At 40.3% G+C, this 17,585-nt stretch overlaps 1 protein-coding gene across 1 annotated transcript in view; it reads left to right on the plus strand.

Moving 5' to 3' along the window:
- The first annotated feature begins 13,021 nt into the window (after positions 1-13,021).
- CYP2C297 (cytochrome P450 family 2 subfamily C member 297) overlaps positions 13,022-17,585 on the plus strand; it is a 44,523-nt gene continuing 39,959 nt past the window's right edge. Inside the window, exon 1 of the mRNA XM_021074019.2 lies at positions 13,022-13,228. Within this exon, the coding sequence (XP_020929678.2) occupies positions 13,061-13,228 (168 nt within the window). The 5' untranslated portion in view covers positions 13,022-13,060. The remainder of the gene's footprint in view (positions 13,229-17,585) is intronic.

The raw sequence follows: 17,585 nt of genomic DNA on the forward strand, positions 1-17,585 counted from the left end.
CAGGTTTTCTTTGTGTTTACTATACAGCTTATGCAAAATATCTTAGTCTATTTTAAGCTCCTAACAACTTCCTTCAATCATATACAAATCTCTAAATCTTTAATCCCTCCCCAGTTTGTTATCATTGTCACAATTTACATATATTTATATCATGTATCCATTAACAAATTTTTTATTTTCTGTTAGAATGGATTTACAATGTGCCTCAATTTCTGTTGCACAGCAGCTTGACCCAGTTATACATATACATACGTTCATTTTTTATACTATCTTCCATCACATCACATATTTTAATACATCATTATTTAACTCTTAAAGTAGAAAAAGGTCATTTTTGTACCACCATCACATAGCATTCTTATTTTTCTGTATATTTACCTTTACAAAGGAGTTTTTTTTAATCCATCCTTATAGTACCATGATGCTGATAATGGTGCTTTCATGTCAAGCTGAAGAACTCCATTAGCGTATTTTGCAAGGCTGTTCAAGTGGTGAGCAATGTTGCAGTTTTGTTTGTTTGGGAATGGTTTTTTAATGATTTTTATGTTTTCCATTATAGTTGATTTACAATGTTCTGTATTGGGGTATGTTTTATCTCTCCATTTTTCAAAGAAGTATTGATGGTATAGGTTCTTGGTGGGTGGGTTTTTTCTCTCAGAACTTGGAGTATATTTTCTCATTCCCTTCTCTTCTGCAAGGCTTATGCTTTACAATCTGCTGATAGCATTGAAGGAGCGCTCTTGTGACTAATGGCTTTCTCCGGCTGTTTTGAAAATTCTCTCATTGTCACTGACTATTGCCAATTTGATTCTCCTGTATCTCAGGTTAGATTTAAGTCTTTTTCCCTTATTTGAGGATGTTTATATGTAGGATTTTTATGTCCATTTCCTTTCCCAGATTTGGGAAGCTTTCTGGCATCATTACTTGCATATGCTTTCTAGTCCTTTTTCTTTCTCCCTTCTCCTCATAGGTCTTCTATACTGCATATATTGGTCCACTTAATTTTGTTCCATACATATCTTAACATATTTTTCATTTTCCTTTGGTTTTCCACCCCAAACTCAATAATTTTCAGTAATTTCTATCTTTTAAGTACCAAGCCTTTCTTCTGCTCAGTCTACTCTGCTGTTGATTGAACTCTCAGTTCAGTTCTTTAGCTCTAGTTCTATTTGGGATCTTTGTGTGTCTGTTTTGTTGAAACTCCTGCATTATTTTTAATTTTTTTACCTGACCCCATGATGATAATTATAACTGTTCTTTTGAATTATCTTTCAGTTAACTCATATATCCCTCATTTTTCATTTTTCTTGACACTCTGCACTGCTGTCTTCACATTACAAAAAAAATCACTTCTCTCTCAGTCTTCACTGACTAGTCTTGCAGGAGAAGAACCTCACTGATCAGTTAGCTAAAGATTAAAAGGTCTCAAACCTGCCTGCTAGACTAGCCTGGTTTTTTCTGTTCCAGCAGTTCCCAGGTCTTTAGAGTATGCTGAGTCCTATCAGTGTTCCAAAACAAGCAAGACAGAAGCCAGTTCCTCATGCAACCCCCTGCACCCCCCCTAAAAAAATGGTGTGAATTTTTGGTATGTCAGAGCTGCTTGCCAACAGCTTTTGTTCTCAGGGAGAAGCTGGGAACTTGGGGTGGGGTTTCTGCACAATTACATAGCTCTTTGAAGGGTTGGCAGTTATGGGGAAAGTGTATCTCTGCCATTCTTTCTGGCATGGATATAGCTAGATGCATGTTCACTGTGAGTACAGAGTCTGTCAACTAGTTTCTGGATTTTTTTAACAAGGAGAATTGATCCACATGTTGTTTTGAATCAAGGTGTCCACTTGGGGGAAGGAGAGTTCAGAGCTTCCTATAATGCCATGTTAGGGATGTTATTCCTCCTTGCATGAGTTTTGGCAAACTGTACTTAAAGAACGGATCCATCTCAATTAAGTTATCAACTTGGTGGACAGAGCATTATTCATAATACTCCTTTATTATACTTTTAATGTTCATGGCATCAAGAGATGGCCCCTCTTTGAATTGTAATTTTTGTGAATTGTGTCTTCTTGATTTGGGGGGAGGGGGAGCCTGGCTATAGGTCTGTCATTCTATGGAACTTTTCAAAGAACCAGCTTTGGGGAGGAGAAGATGGTGGAGGAGTAGGGGGACACGCTCGCCCTCTCCCACAAACACAACAAAAAAAGCACATCTACAGAATAAATGACTCGCACAGAACAGCAACCAATCGCTGGCAGAGGAACCTAAACTCCAATAATGGCAAGAAGTTCGTGACATTACTGGGCAGAACGGGAGAAAAGAGGAGAGTGAGAGAAGGTGAAACTGAGCGGGACGGGTGCTCCCGAAAGGGAACTGCGGAGGAGAAAGGGATCCCACACCCTGGAAAGTCACCTACACGGGGGAAAGATCAAATGAACCGGAGGAATCTCCAGATGCAGAGAAGAGTGTAGCAGTAAGTTGGAATACGGAAAAGCTGATCAAGAACTGAACGGACCATCTGAACTACGGGCACAGTCACCAAAAATTGAGACGCCTGGGTGGAGGCTGGGCACTGAGTCCTCGGCTCCAGAGGTTAGTCCCCGGGAAAGGGCCGGGGGACGCCTGGGTGGGGGCTGGGCACCGAGAGCCTCGCCTCCGAAGGTTAGTTCCTGAGAAAGGGCCGGGCAATGCCTGGGTGGGGGCTGGGCACCGAGACCTCTGCTCCAGAGGTTAGTCCCCGGAAAAGGGACGGGGGACGCCTGGATGGGGGCTGGGCACCAAGACCTCGGCTCCAGAGGTTAGTCCCCGAGAATGGGCTGGGGGGGCGGGGCAGAGTGGAACCTGCTTGGGAGGTCTAGAAACCATTGACGGGGCAGAGACTGCTTGGGAGACTAGAAAACAAAGCTGTCACAGAGGAAGGGAGCAATACTCTACGGGCGGGGAAGTGGAAAGCCGCATCAGAGGGAACCTGGGAGAAGAGCCTGGTCTGTGCCCGTGCTGGGGAGGAGAGAGAAAAAGGGGTGGGTCCCCATAGAATACCTCCCACACCACAGCAAGCTTACAGGCCCGCTAGCTAGCTGAAAGTTGTGCTTCCCAGTGCATCCCCTCCCCCCACCCCCACCACCCCCTATGCTCTTGCTGAACCTGGGGCTGCCTGCCATCCAGGAGGGCTGGCCTCAACAATTGCCTGAGGCCTACCACCACAGGGGCTGTCCTTGCACAGGCCTGCTTACCCTTTGGAGGGGCTACACTTCCGCAGAGCAGCACCAAACACCACCAGCCCCTGAGAAAAGGCCTGCAGCTCAGAAAAGCCAGAACAATCCTAGCCAGGCCATGAATAGATCTGCCTAATTCTCGGATGGTTTTTCTGAGTTGGACTGCCCTGGGGAGGAGCCTCTTGGGTCTCTAACGGCCCTGCTACCCACCCAAGCCCCCAGGGGGTGTCGAGACCTAGTGCATCAGCTGCATAGGACTGCCAGCTCTAGGCAGGACCCCCTGCAGCCCAGAAAAGCTGCAACAAGCCTGGCAGAACTGGGAAAGGATCTCAGACGGTCTTTCTGAGTCGAGCTGCCCTGGGGAAGAGCCTCTTGGGTTTCCAGTGGCCCTGCTACCCGCCCAAGCACCCAGGGGGTGCCCCACTCCTGCGGAATAGCTGCTCAGCACCACCAACCCCCTGGAAGAGCCCCTGCAGCCCAGAAAAGCTGCAACAAGCTCGGCCAGACTGTGAAAAGATCCGCCTACCTTCTCAGGCCGTCCTTCTGAGTTGGGCTGCCCTATGGAAGAGCCTCTTAGGTTCTCAGTGACCCAGATAGCTGCTCCAGCCCCCAGGGGGTGCTGCACTCCTGAGGAGCAGCTGCCCAACACTGCCAATCCCCTGCAAGAAACCCACAGCCTAAAATCAACAGAGCAAGCTCTGCATGACCAAGTGAAATCTGCTACCATCGTGGTGTGGAAATCCCAGTTCTGTCTGCCCTCAGGAAGCCCTCCTTTGCTTCAAAGAAACATTGTTAGACCCATCAACACTCCAGAAAAGCCACACTGCCTCAAAAAAGATTGACCAACAATGCCACCCCTCAGGAAATATTCCACGGCAGTGACAAGGCAAACACTGCCCGATCACAGAGAGTACAACTCCCTCAGGAGAAAGAAAACAACAAGCAAGATGAAGAAGCTGAGAAACCACCCCCAGTCAAACCAACAGGAGAACTCACCTCAAACAGTCAACAATGAAACAGATCTCGGCAGTCAGACAGACCTGGAGTTCAAAAGAGAAATACTGAAAATACTGAAGGAATTAAGAGAAGATATGAACAGTAATGCAGACACCCTCTGAAAGGAACTAGAAAATATAAGGAGGAGCCAAGAAAAACTAGAACATTCATTTGCAGAGATGCAAACTGAACTAGGGGCAGTAAAAACCAGAATGAATAATGCAGAAGAACGAATCAGTGATATGGAAGATAGAATAATGGAAATCACTCAATCCGGTCAACAGACAGAAAACCGAATCAAAAAACTGGAAAGCAATATAAGAGACCTATGGGATAATATAAAGCGGGCCAATCTACACATAATAGGAATTCCAGAAGGAGTAGAAAAAGATAAGGGAATGGAAAATATATTTGAAGAAATTATCGATGGAAACTTCCCAAATCTAAAGGATACTGGGTTCAAGATACAAGAAGCACAGAGGGCCCCAAACAAACTGAACCCAAACAGACCCACACCAAGACACATCATAATAAAAATGGCAAAAGTTAGTGATAAAGAGAGGATCCTCAAGGCAGCAAGAGAAAAACAGAGTGTTACCTACAAGGGAAGCCCCATAAGAATATCAGCTGATTTCTCTACAGAAACACTACAGGCCAGGAGGGAATGGCAAGAGATATTTAAAGTGCTACAAGGAACAAATATGCAACCTAGAATACTCTATCCAGCAAGAATATCATTTAAAATAGAAGGGGAAATAAAAACTTTTCCCAACAAACAAAAACTTAAAGAATACAGCAACACAAACCCCAGGTTAAAGGAAATATTGAAAGGTCTTCTCTAAACCAAAAAGAAAGGAAGGAAAGGGAAGAAAAAAGAAAAGAAAAAAAAAAAGAAGAAGAAGAGGAAGAACTAGGACTGAGGAAACCGCAATCAGAGAGCAGTCACTCAACTAAGCCAGCATACAGATTTAATCATGAACATGCTTCAAACAAAATAAAATTAAAAAGAAAAAATACAAAAGAGTCATCAAAACCATAAAATGTGGGCAAGGGATGTTAGGAAGTAAATAACCCTTTTTGTTTGTTTGTATGTCTCTCTTCTTAATTTTAATATAGTAATGAAGTGTTTGAACTTACAGGACCATCAGGCTAAAACACACAATTATGGGAAGGGGTTAGCATACTTAAAAATCAGGGCAACCACAAGCCAAAACCAAATATTGCATTTGCAAAAAATGAAAAAAAAAATACACTCAAGCAGATAACAACAGGAGACCATCCAACCAAAAAAAAAAAAAAAAAAAAAGAAAAGAAAGGAAGAATGGAGAACCATAGAATCAACTGGAACACGAGGTTCAAATGGCAATAAATAATCATCTATCAATTATCACCTTAAATGTCAATGGACTGAATGCCCCAATCAAAAGACACAGGGTGGCTGAGTGGATAAAAAGGCAAAAACCTTCAATATGCTGCCTACAAGAAACTCACCTTAGGACAAAAGATACATATAGATTGAAAGTGAAAGGGTGGGGAAAAATATTTCACGCCAATACACATGACAGAAAAGCAGGAGTCGCAACGCTCATATCAGACAAAATAGACTTTAAAACAAAAGACATAAAGAAAGACAAAGAAGGACGCTACTTAATGATTAAGGGATCCATCCAAGGAGAGGATGTTACTGTCATCAACATATATGCCCCAAATATAGGAGCACCCAGATACATACAACAAATATTAACAGACATAAAGGGAGATATTGATGAGAATACAATCATAGTAGGAGACCTAAATACCCCCCTCACATCAATGGACAGATCCTCTAGACAGAAAACCAATAAAGCAACAGAGATCCTAAAGGAAACAATAGAAAAGTTAGACTTCATTGATATCTTCAGGACACTACATCCAAAAAAAGCAGAATACACATTCTTCTCAAATGCTCATGGAACATTCTCAAGAATCGACCACATATTGGGACACAAAGCAAATCTCAATAAATTTAGGAGCATAGAAATTTTCTCAAGTATCTTCTCTGACCACAATGCCATGAAATTAGAAATCAACCACGGGAAAAGGAAAGAGAAAAAAACCTACTACATGGAGACTCAACAACATGCTACTAAAAAACCAATGGGTCAATGAGGAAATCAAGAAGGAAATTAAAAACTTCCTGGAAACAAATGATAATGAAGACACAACTTCTCAAAACCTATGGGATGCTGCGAAAGCAGTGCTCAGAGGGAAATTTATAGCAATCCAGGCCTTTCTCAAAAAAGAAGAAAGATTCCAAATTGACAACTTAACCCTCCACCTAAAGGAATTAGAAAAAGAAGAACAAAAAAGACCTAAAGTCAGCAGAAGGAAGGAAATTATAAAGACCAAAGAAGAAATCAATAAAATAGAGACTCAAAAAACAATAGAGAAAATTAATAAAACCAAGAGCTGGTTCTTTGAAAAGGTGAACAAAATGGACAAACCCCTGGCCAGACTCACTCAAAAGAGGAGAGAAAGAACCCAAATAACCAAAATTATAAATGAAAAAGGAGAAATCACAACGGATACAGCAGAAATACAAAAAACCATAAGAGAATACTATGAACAACTATATGGCAACAAGTTTGACAATCTGGAAGAAATGGACAATTTTCTAGAATCTTACAGCCTGCCAAAACTGAATCAAAACGAAAAAGACCAACTGAACAGACCGATCACTAGAAATGAAATTGAAGAGGTCATAAAATCACTCCCTACAAATAAAAGTCCAGGACCAGATGGCTTCACAGGTGAATTCTATCAAACATATAAAGAGGAATTGGTGCCCATCCTCCTTAAACTCTTTCAAAAGGTTGAAGAAGAAGGAATACTCCCAAAGACATTCTATGAGGCCACCATCACCCTCATTCCAAAACCAGGCAGATATACCACCAAAAAAGAAAACTATCGCCCAATATCATTGATGAATATAGATGCAAAAATTCTCAACAAAATCTTAGCCAACCGAATCCAACAACATACCAAAAAAATGATACACCATGACCAGGTTGGGTTCATCCCAGGTTCACAAGGATGGTTCAACATACGCAAATCAATCAGCATCATACACCACATTAACAAAAATAAAGTCAAAAATCATATGATCATCTCAATAGATGCAGAAAAAGCATTTGACAAAGTCCAACATCCATTCATGATCAAGACCCTCGCCAAAGTGGGTATAGAGGGAACATTCCTGAACATAATCAAAGCCATTTATGATAAACCCACAGCAAATATCATCCTCAATGGGGAAAAACTGAAAGCCTTCTCACTCAAATCGGGAACAAGACAGGGATGCCCACTCTCACCACTGCTCTTCAACATACTTTTGGAAGTCCTAGCCACAGCAATTAGACAAACAAAAGAAATAAAAGGCATCCATATAGGAGGAGAAGAGATCAAACTGTCACTGTATGCAGAGGACATGATACTGTACATAGAAAACCCTAAGGACTCAACCCCAAAACTCCTTGAACTGATTAATAAATTCAGCAAAGTAGCAGGATATAAGATTAACATTCAGAAGTCAGTTGCATTTCTGTATACCAGCAATGAAACATTAGAAAAGGAATACAAAAATACGATACCTTTTAAAATTGTACCTCACAAAATCAAATACCTCGGAATACACCTGACCAAGGAGGTAAAGGACCTACATGCTGAGAACTATAAAACTTTAATCAAAGAAATCAAAGAAGATGTAAAGAAATGGAAAGATATTCCATGTTCCTGGATTGGGAAAATCAATATTGTAAAAATGGCCATACTACCCAAAGCAATCTACAGATTCAATGCAATCCCTATCAAAAGACCCATGACATTTTTCACAGAACTAGAACAAACAATCCAAACATTTATATGGAACCACAAAAGACCCAGAATCGCCAAAGCAATCCTGAGAAACAAAAGCCAAGCAGGAGGCATCACTCTCCCAGACTTCAAGAAATACTACAAAGCCACAGTCATCAAAACAGTGTGCTACTGGTATCAAAACAGACAGACAGACCAATGGAACAGAAGAGAGAATCCGGAAATAAACCCTGACACCTATGGTCAATTAATCTTTGACAAGGGAGGCAAGAACATCAAATGGGAAAAAGAAAGTCTATTCAGCAAGCATTGCTGGGAAACCTGGACAGCTGCATGCAAAGCAATGAAATTAGAACACACCCTCACACCATGCACAAAAATAAACTCCAAATGGCTGAAAGACTTAAATATACAACAGGACACCATCAAACTCCTGGAAGAAAACATAGGCAAGACACTCTCTGACATCACCATTATGAATATTTTCCCAGGTCAGTCTCCCAAAGCAATAGAAATTAGAGCAAAAATAAACCCATGGGACCTCATCAAACGGAAAAGCTTTTGCACAGCAAAGGAAACCCAAAAGAAAACAAAAAGTTGACTAACGGAATGGGAGAAAATAGTTTCAAATGATGCAAGACTTACGGAATGGGAGAAAATAGTTTCAAATGATGCAACCGACAAGGGCTTAATCTCTAGAATATATAAGAAACTTATACAACTCAACAGCAAAAAAACCAATCAATCAATGGAAAAATGCGCAAAAGACCTGAATAGACATTTCTCCAAAGAAGATAGACAGATGGCCAACAAACACATGAAAAAATGCTCAACATCACTGATTATAAGAGAAATGTAAATCAAAACTACCATGAGATACCACCTCACACCAGTCAGAATGGCCATCATTCATAAGTCCACAAATAACAAGAGCTGGAGGGGGTGTGGAGAAAAGGGAACCCTCCTGCACTGCTGGCGGGAATGTAAACTGGTACAGCCACTATGGAGAACAGTTTGGAGATCCCTTAGAAATCTATACATAGAACTTCCATATGACCCCACAATCCCACTCTTGGGCATCTATCCGGACAAAGCTCTACTTAAAAGAGACACGTGCACCCGCATGTTCATTGCAGCACTATTCACAATAGCCAAGACATGGAAACAACCCAAATGTCCACTGATAGATGACTGGATCAGGAAGACGTGGTATATATACTCAATGGAATACAACTCAGCCATAAAAAAGAATGACATAATGCCATTTGCAGCAACATGGATGGAACTAGAGAATCTCATCCTGAGTGAAATGAGCCAGAAAGACAAAGACAAATACCATATGATATCACTTATAACTGGAATCTAATATCCAGCACAAATGAACATCTCCTCAGAAAAGAAAATCATGGACTTGGAGAAGAGACTTGTGGTTGCGTGATGGGAGGGGGAGGGAGTGGGAGGGATCGGGAGCTTGGGCTTATCAGACACAATTTAGAATAGATTTACAAGGAGATCCTGCTGAATAGCATTGAGAACTTTGTCTAGATACTCATGTTGCAACAGAACAAAGGGTGGGGAAATGAATACGTAATGTATACATGTAGGGATAACTTGACCCCCTTGCTGTACAGTGGGAAAATAAAAATAAAAAAAATGAACGGAAGGTCTAAATAGCCCTTTCTCCAAAGAAAACATATGTATGTCCAGAAGGCACATGAAAAGATGCTCAATATTACTAATTATTAGAGAAATGCACATCAGAACTGCAAGGAGTTATGGTCTCACACCAGTCAGGATGGCCATCACTGATAAGCCTAGAAACCCTAAGGCTGGAGGGTGTGGAGAAAAAGGAACCCTAGTACACTGTTGGTAGGGACGTAAATTGGTACAGCCACCATGGAAGACTCTATGGAGGGTCCTTAAAAAACTGAAAATAGAGCTCCTGTATGTTCCTTCACTTTCACTCCTGGACATATATCCAGGAGTGAAAATACATATTTGGAGAGGTAAATGCACCTCACTTTTCACTGCAGCACTATTTACAATAGCCAAACATCGAAGCAATCTAAACCTCTATAATCAGATGAATGGATAATGAAGACATGGTGTGTGTGTGTGTGTGTGTGTGTGTGTGTGTGTGTGTGTGTGTGTACACACATACATACATACGTATGTACATACAATGGAATATTAGCCAGAAAAAAAGAATGAATTAATGCCATTTGTAGCAACATTGATGTACCTAGAGATTATCAAGCTAACTGAAGTAAGCCAGGCAGAGAAATACAAATACCATAGGAGGTCACTCCTATGTGGCATCTTAAAAAAATGATACAAATGAACTTATATTAAAAACAGAAATCTACTTACATTTATAGAAATTAAACTTACGGTTACCAAAGGAGAAAGGAAAGGTGGAGATAAATTGGGAGTTTCAAATTAACAGACACACGCTACTAAATATAATGCAGTTAACCAACAAGGATGTACTGTATATTTCAGGGAACTATGCTCAGCATTTTGTAATAACCTAAAACAGAAAAAAAAAAGGCTGGTATGGTTCTCTTAGAGTCATGTAAGTTAGGAAGCAAATTAGTGCTTCAGTTTTTCCACGTTAAAGTGTTCACAGAGACCTAGGTTCACTCAGCTCTAAAGTTTACAAAACTGAACTCATCTAACCCTCATTTAAGTAAACAGCTGCTGTAATTATTAACTACATTCGTATTTATTTTGAAATTCAGTGATGAGGGTCAATCATAAACTATTTATTGAACAACGGCACATCCTCACTAAATGTGAGTGAACTTACTTGAACTGAATGTCTTGCTGGAAGGAAGAGTCCAAGTCCAGGCATAAGGGTTCCCTGTGTGTCCTCATCTTTACTATGAGAGAGCCTGCTTCTTCCTCCCTCAAGTGGGAATAATGTACATGAGGCAGATTTAATGGAGAAAATCCAAAGGGAAATGGTGGCATGGAAATCGTCTAAATTGTCAAGCTCCCTAAACACATGAGGAATAAAATATTTTGTACAGCCTACAGTTAGGTGCTAATGACATCATTCAACCCTTATGCCAGAACGCTAGTCTGCTCTATGGTCCACTAGCATCCTGGAAAGGCGAAGTAAATTGATCTGTATGTAATCCACTGGGAACTAAGTCTAGTCACTTGTGATGGAGTATGTTAATGTGAGATATAAAAATCTATAGCTGTATGTTTAACTCAGTTACCATGATATATAGTAGAAAACTTACAGAACTCTGTAAACCAGCTATTATAAAAAGTCATTATATTAAAAAAAAAACCTTACTGGAAAAGTACATGCTATTGTAATATATACCATAACAAAAGAGAAACAGACTCACAGAATACCACACAAAGTAGTGTTAGATTAGGAGGTACACACTCTTATGTACAGGAGAATCTATAAGTATATACTGTACAACATAGGCAATATAGCCAATATTTTATAACAACTATAAATGGTGTTTAACCTTTAAAAATTTTGAATCACCATAATGTACATTTGTAACTTATATAATAATATTCATCAACAGAAAAAAGAATATGATGATATCTTTATAGAAGATGTCTTTGTACATGATTACTATTAGTGATCTAGTAATGTATCAGTGACATTCCAGTGACATTTAGATCCTCATGACACTAAATGTTGTTTCCTTTCTTCCTAATCATTGTGCCCACATCATGTGGAAGTTCTCATGCCAGGGATCAAACCCATACCACAGCAGTGACCCACATGAGAGCAGTGACAATGCTGGATCCTCAACCACTAGACCATCAGGGAACTCCTAAATGTTGTTTCCTGTTCAGGTTTCCAGGTTGTGATGGTTCTAGGCTATGAGTCTGTTGAATGAAGTCCCTGCCTCCCATGCCCCACTGAATCCACACCTGCTCTTCTGTCTGAAATCTCCCCTCTTCCTGGGCCTCCTTCATTCCATTATTTCTGATGATGACAGGTCAAAGAAAGCAACAGAAACAGCAGGATCTGGAAATAGCTGGGAACTGGGGGAAGTGGTGTTCTCAAGCCCTTCCCCCTACATTCTCTGAGATGGGCTCTTCACATTGTTACCTGAGCAAGTTTTGCCTCTTTTATGTATTGTCCTGAGAATCCATGACTCTTTCAGCCTTGGACTCAAGTAAGGAACATCTGTTTAGTGTGAACCTTGTTATTCTGTGGACATTCAGCAGGGTGTGTATTCAGAGAAGCTTATATTTTGGGGCGGTGGTTTTGTTTTCCTCAAATTGTTCTTGAGACAGCAGTGGTGCAAGCCATGGTAGACCACAATGGACCTTAGAAGATATTAGTTCAAATCCCTGTTTTGTCACTTCTGAGCTATATGACACTGGACGCATCTCCTGTTCTTGCTGAATTTCCCTATATGAAAAGTAAAAATTTTAAATTACTTCCAGTTTTGTTCTTGAGGGGAGGAAGATAGTTTAAGGTTAGAAATGTGTATCAATTTAGTTCATTACTGGATACATGTTTGAACTTTCAAGATATATGAATTATATTACCTAGTTTATATTTAGGAAGCTATAATGTTAGCATATTATGCTAAAATATTTCAAAAGGATTTTATTTTCAAGGACAAAGTATACTAATGTTTGATAAAGCATTAAAGCTAAGCATTTTTTAATATAAAGTATTGCCATAAAAGTCGTAAATTCTCAACTGGTTGTTAATCTGAGAGTCCAGAATGTTGAGCAATTTATTTCACTTGTTTTCAATCACCTGGAGTGTTAACCTGGGCTCCACCCCACACCTATTAAAACAGAATGTTTCTGATAAGGCACTGGAACAAGGGCAAGAGCAAAGAACACCACAGTTTAATCTTCATCATGGGGCCAAAGTCCCTTCGAAAGACTTTAAAGTAGACCTAGCTAATTGTTCACTTTATGAGTCAGAGAGTCAAAAGTTAATAGCAGGACCGTTATAAAAAAGCTTTAGATTTCAGGCTCCCAGTTGTCTAAGGAGAGAGGGCATCATGGATGGGGCTGTGGTCCTGGTGCTCTGTCTCTCCTGTCTGCTTCTCCTCTCACTCTGGAAACAGAGTTCTGGGAAGGGGAAGCTCCCGCCTGGCCCGACTCCTCTCCCAATTCTTGGAAATATCCTACAGTTAGATGTTAAGAACATCAGCAAATCCTTAAGCAACGTAAGTATGTTCTACATCCCTTTGGATTGCAAAAGGTAAGTCAACAACTACTTTTAAATAAAATATATTTAGTAAAGTATATTGAAATAATTTCTTTTTGTCTTTTTAGGGCCACACCCATGGCATATGTAGGTTCCCAGGCTAAGGGTCTAATTGGAGCTGTAGCCCCTGGCCTACAGCCACAGCAACAGCAATGCCAGATCTGAGCCATGTCTGTGACCTACACCACAGCTCACAATGTTGGATCCTTAACCCACTGAGCAAGGCCAGGGATCAAATCCACAACTCCATGGTTTGTAGTCGGATTTGTTTCCACTGTGCCATGATGGAAACTCCCAAAATGTGTCATTTTAAAACATTACTCCTGTGGCAGAACTAATTTTGATCTGCTATTGTCAAGACTAGTGGAATAACATGGTAGAATCAAAATAATGAATAACATGACAAAAGACGAAGGTTCCTTCCCTTTTTTTCCCTTCTTTTTGCATTTTGGGGCTGTACCTACAGCATGTGAAAATTCCAAGGCTAGGGGTTGAATAGGAGCTGCAGCTGCCAGCCTATACTACAGCCACAGCAATATGGGATCTGGGCCAGGTCTGAAAATTACACAATAGCTCACAGAAACACCGCATCCTTAACCCACTGAGTGAGGCCAGAGATTGAACCAGCATTCTTATGGACACTAGTTGGGTTTATAACCCGCTGAGCCACAATGGGAACTACAGGTCTTTGTATGGCAGAATCAAAATAATAATGTCAAAAGAATAATAATAAAAGGCAAGCATTCCTTCCCTTCTTTGTTTCATCACCATTGGCTGAAGGTTAATGGCAGGGGAAGTGTTTTGTGATTAGAGAGTTCACTCAAGAAGGCACCTACCCTATGAACTTTGTGTTTTTTTTCCAAACAGACATGAAAATTGGACTTCTGTGAGGGAGCATTTTTTGCCTGATGTTAAGGAAATAGCGTGGGATCAGGACAAGTATGAGCAAATGAAAGAAAAAAGTAATTATTCAGGGCTAGCTGGATGGTAACAAAGTCCTTTTGGATTCTGCACAAAGCTACTGCATGCTGCAGGATGCAAGAAATGTTCTTCCATGAGATGCTGCGTGACCTGGCACTGCCTCTGTGATGCTTGCATTATGTTTTAGTAATACCAGCAGATTTCAAACTGGACAGGGCATTTGAGATATCTGGGGTGGTTTTTAAAAATATAGATTTCTAGCTCTTATCATTACTGAGTCAGAATCCCTGTGGGATGAGCTTTCGAGTGGTCCTGAAACAGTCAGTATCCAAGGTAGTCATGGGAACAGATAAATTGCTCAAGCATCAGAGGTCAAGGACACAGTGTTGAAACTTGGTTCTTCTATTTATTACCTGTGAGACACTGGAAATAAATAGGAAATTCTTTGAATCTTAATCTCTTCACCCATAAGACAGAGTAAAGAAACTTAGCTCAAAGTAGTGATATGATGATGAGTACCAATTGCCCAGGCCATGGCCTGGGACCTCAGAGGTTATTATTAATCACCATCATATGTATCTTTTAAAAATCTTTTATTGAAGTATAGTTGATTTACAATATTGCATTAATTTCAGGTGCACAGAATAGTGATTCAGTTTTTTCCAGAGCAGATTATATTCCGTTATAGATTATTACAAGATTTTTTTAAAAATAAAAAGAGGGTGAAGGCTTATTATTTAAAGACAAATATCTGTATACACACACATACTCCTAAAGGCCTTCAGGGGCTGAGAGAAAGGTTTAGAAAATATAGATATTTTACTACAATTCCACAGGTAGTTCTTACTACAAATTACAAGTTGTAAGAGAAATTATATATTGAAGATACCAAAAAATTTAAAGTAATGACATGTATGAAGGGATATTGGCAGGAACAATATTGCTGTGTCTTTTATATTTAGCTACTGCTACCTATTTACTAAGAAACAATAGGTTCAGCACCTGAACTCAACGTATACAGATTCAGGAGCTCCCATCATGGCTCAATGGTTAATGAACCCAACTAGCATCCATGAGGACACAGGTTTGAGCCCTGTCTTCACTCAGTGTGTTAAGGATCTAGCATTGCCATGAGCTGTGGTGTAGGTTGTAGATGTGGCTCATATCTGGCGTTGCTGTGGAGGTGGTGTAGGCCAGTGGCTATGGCTCTGATTTGATCCCTAGCCTGGGAACCTCCATATGCCACCATATGGCCCTAAAAGACAACTGAAGAAAACAAAACAAAAGAAAAAAACGCCCAAACATAAACAGATTCAGTGTGATATAATATGGTACCATTTTGAATCCATCTTCATAGAATACAAGCTTCCTGGAGTTCCTGCTGTGGCATAGTGTGTTAAGACCCCAACTGCAGGAGCTCAGGTTTCTGCAGAGGTTTGGCTTTGACCCCTGGCCTGGTGTGGGGGGTTAAGAATCCTCAGCTGAGGCATAGGTAGCAGCTGTGGCTTGGATTCATTCCCTGGCCTGGGAACTTTCATATGCCCCAAATATGGCCATAAAGTTAAAAAAAAAACTAAAGAATACGTGCTACCAAAATGTTTGTTAGCACACTTTCAAATCACCCTGCTGGAATTCCCATCATGACATAGCAAAGACAAATCCGACCAGGAACCATGAAGTTGCAGGATCGATCCCAGGCTTTGCTCAATGGGTTAAGGATCCATAGTTGCCGTGAGCTGTGGTGTAGGTTGCAGACATGGATCAGATTCCTCTTGCTGTGGCTCTGGCATAGTCTAGTGGCTACAAGTCCAATTAGACCCCTAGCCTGGGAATCTCCATATGCCACTGGTGTGGCCCTAAAAAGGCAAAAAAGACCAAAAAAAAAGACAAAAAATTAAAAAAAAATCACTCTGCCATCATCAAACATCAGTTTTGAATTTATACCCATCCATGACTTACTTATTTCAGATAGATCAGATAACTGCTATTCTAGTCTAGCTTTTTGAATTTGTAAGGGGAAAAAAGAAACATATAATGCACCTTTCTCCAGTGGACAAAACACATTTCAAGCTGAAAATGTTACCTGATATGGTGATGCACTTGCTAGTACCACAAACCTTGTACAAAGAAAAACAGAGTCAAGGGAAGTATGGAAAGAGAAAATCTTTTGTTGGTCCTCAAACTGAGTGAAGTTCTGAAATGTAGAGATGATCTCTGACATCATAATGGACACCTGTATGTTCTTACTGTGTAAATGACGTTGCCGATATGAAGTGATATTACTGTGTGTCAACAAATAAATTCTTCCTAACTTGACCTGCATATGGAAGTTTCCAGGTTAGGGGTTGAATTGGAGATGTAGCTGCCAGCTTACCCCACAGCCCCGCCAATGCTGGATCCCAGCCATATCTGTGATCTACACCACAGCTCAGTGCAATGCTGGATCCTTAACCCACTGAGTGAGGTCAGGAATTGAACTCGAGTTCTCATGGATACTATTCAGGTTCATTACCGCTGAGCCACAGTGGGAACTAATAAACTATAGCTTTGTTAACAATTAAATCTACTTCAGAATATAGCAATACAGCTTAAACTGTATGAACATTGTATGACTTTTTTCCAAATAGTTTTTTGTACATGACATAAGTATTATTACATCTCTATTTCTGCATATGAAGATAGTGACTTGCTCCAAGTAATCCAGGTAGTAAATGGCTAGAATCTGAATCTAAAGCCATGCTTTGCTGCCTGTCAGATTTTCTAGAACAAACCTCACTGTAAACCATTTTATGTGTGTGTTTGTATTTCACATGATTCTCAGGGAAAAGATGGGTGTTGTCATCTTGATTTTTCAGATGTTGGAAACAGTTCTTGAGGAGCAACTTGCATAATGAATATAGAGCTTAATTTACTAAATCCTTTTTTTTAAGTGCTGCACCCACAGCAGCAGCATGTGGAAGTTCCTAGGGTAGGGTTTGAATTGGAGCTACAGCTGTGGCCTACACCACAGCCACAGCAACATGGGATCTGAGGCGCATCTGTGAACTTCACCACAGCTCATGGAAATGCCAGATCACCCACCCAGTGAGCAAGGCTGGGGATCAAACCCGCATCCTTATGTGTGGATGAGGGTGGGATTTTTTTCTGATGTGCTACAACGAGAACTCCCAACTAAGTCTTGATTCTAAATCCTTTAATTTGACCTGAACTTTTTTATTCCTTTTATCTTTTGATGCTCTCATATGATTACATTCTATTTTATCTTGTTTGTTCCTTAACTTTTCAGTTTATCTCAAGTAGCAATCGCTTGGGGACATAATTTGACAATTAAAACTGAAAGCTCATAAATTTATAAAACATTCCTACATTTTTTACTAAGTAAGAAAAAATCCATG

This window comes from Sus scrofa, chromosome 14, assembly GCF_054392235.1.
Source record: "Sus scrofa isolate SSC_HxYL_T2T_F1_AM1 chromosome 14, Sscrofa_HxYL_maternal_Yorkshire_Landrace_v2.0, whole genome shotgun sequence".
Lineage (NCBI taxonomy): Eukaryota > Metazoa > Chordata > Mammalia > Artiodactyla > Suidae > Sus > Sus scrofa.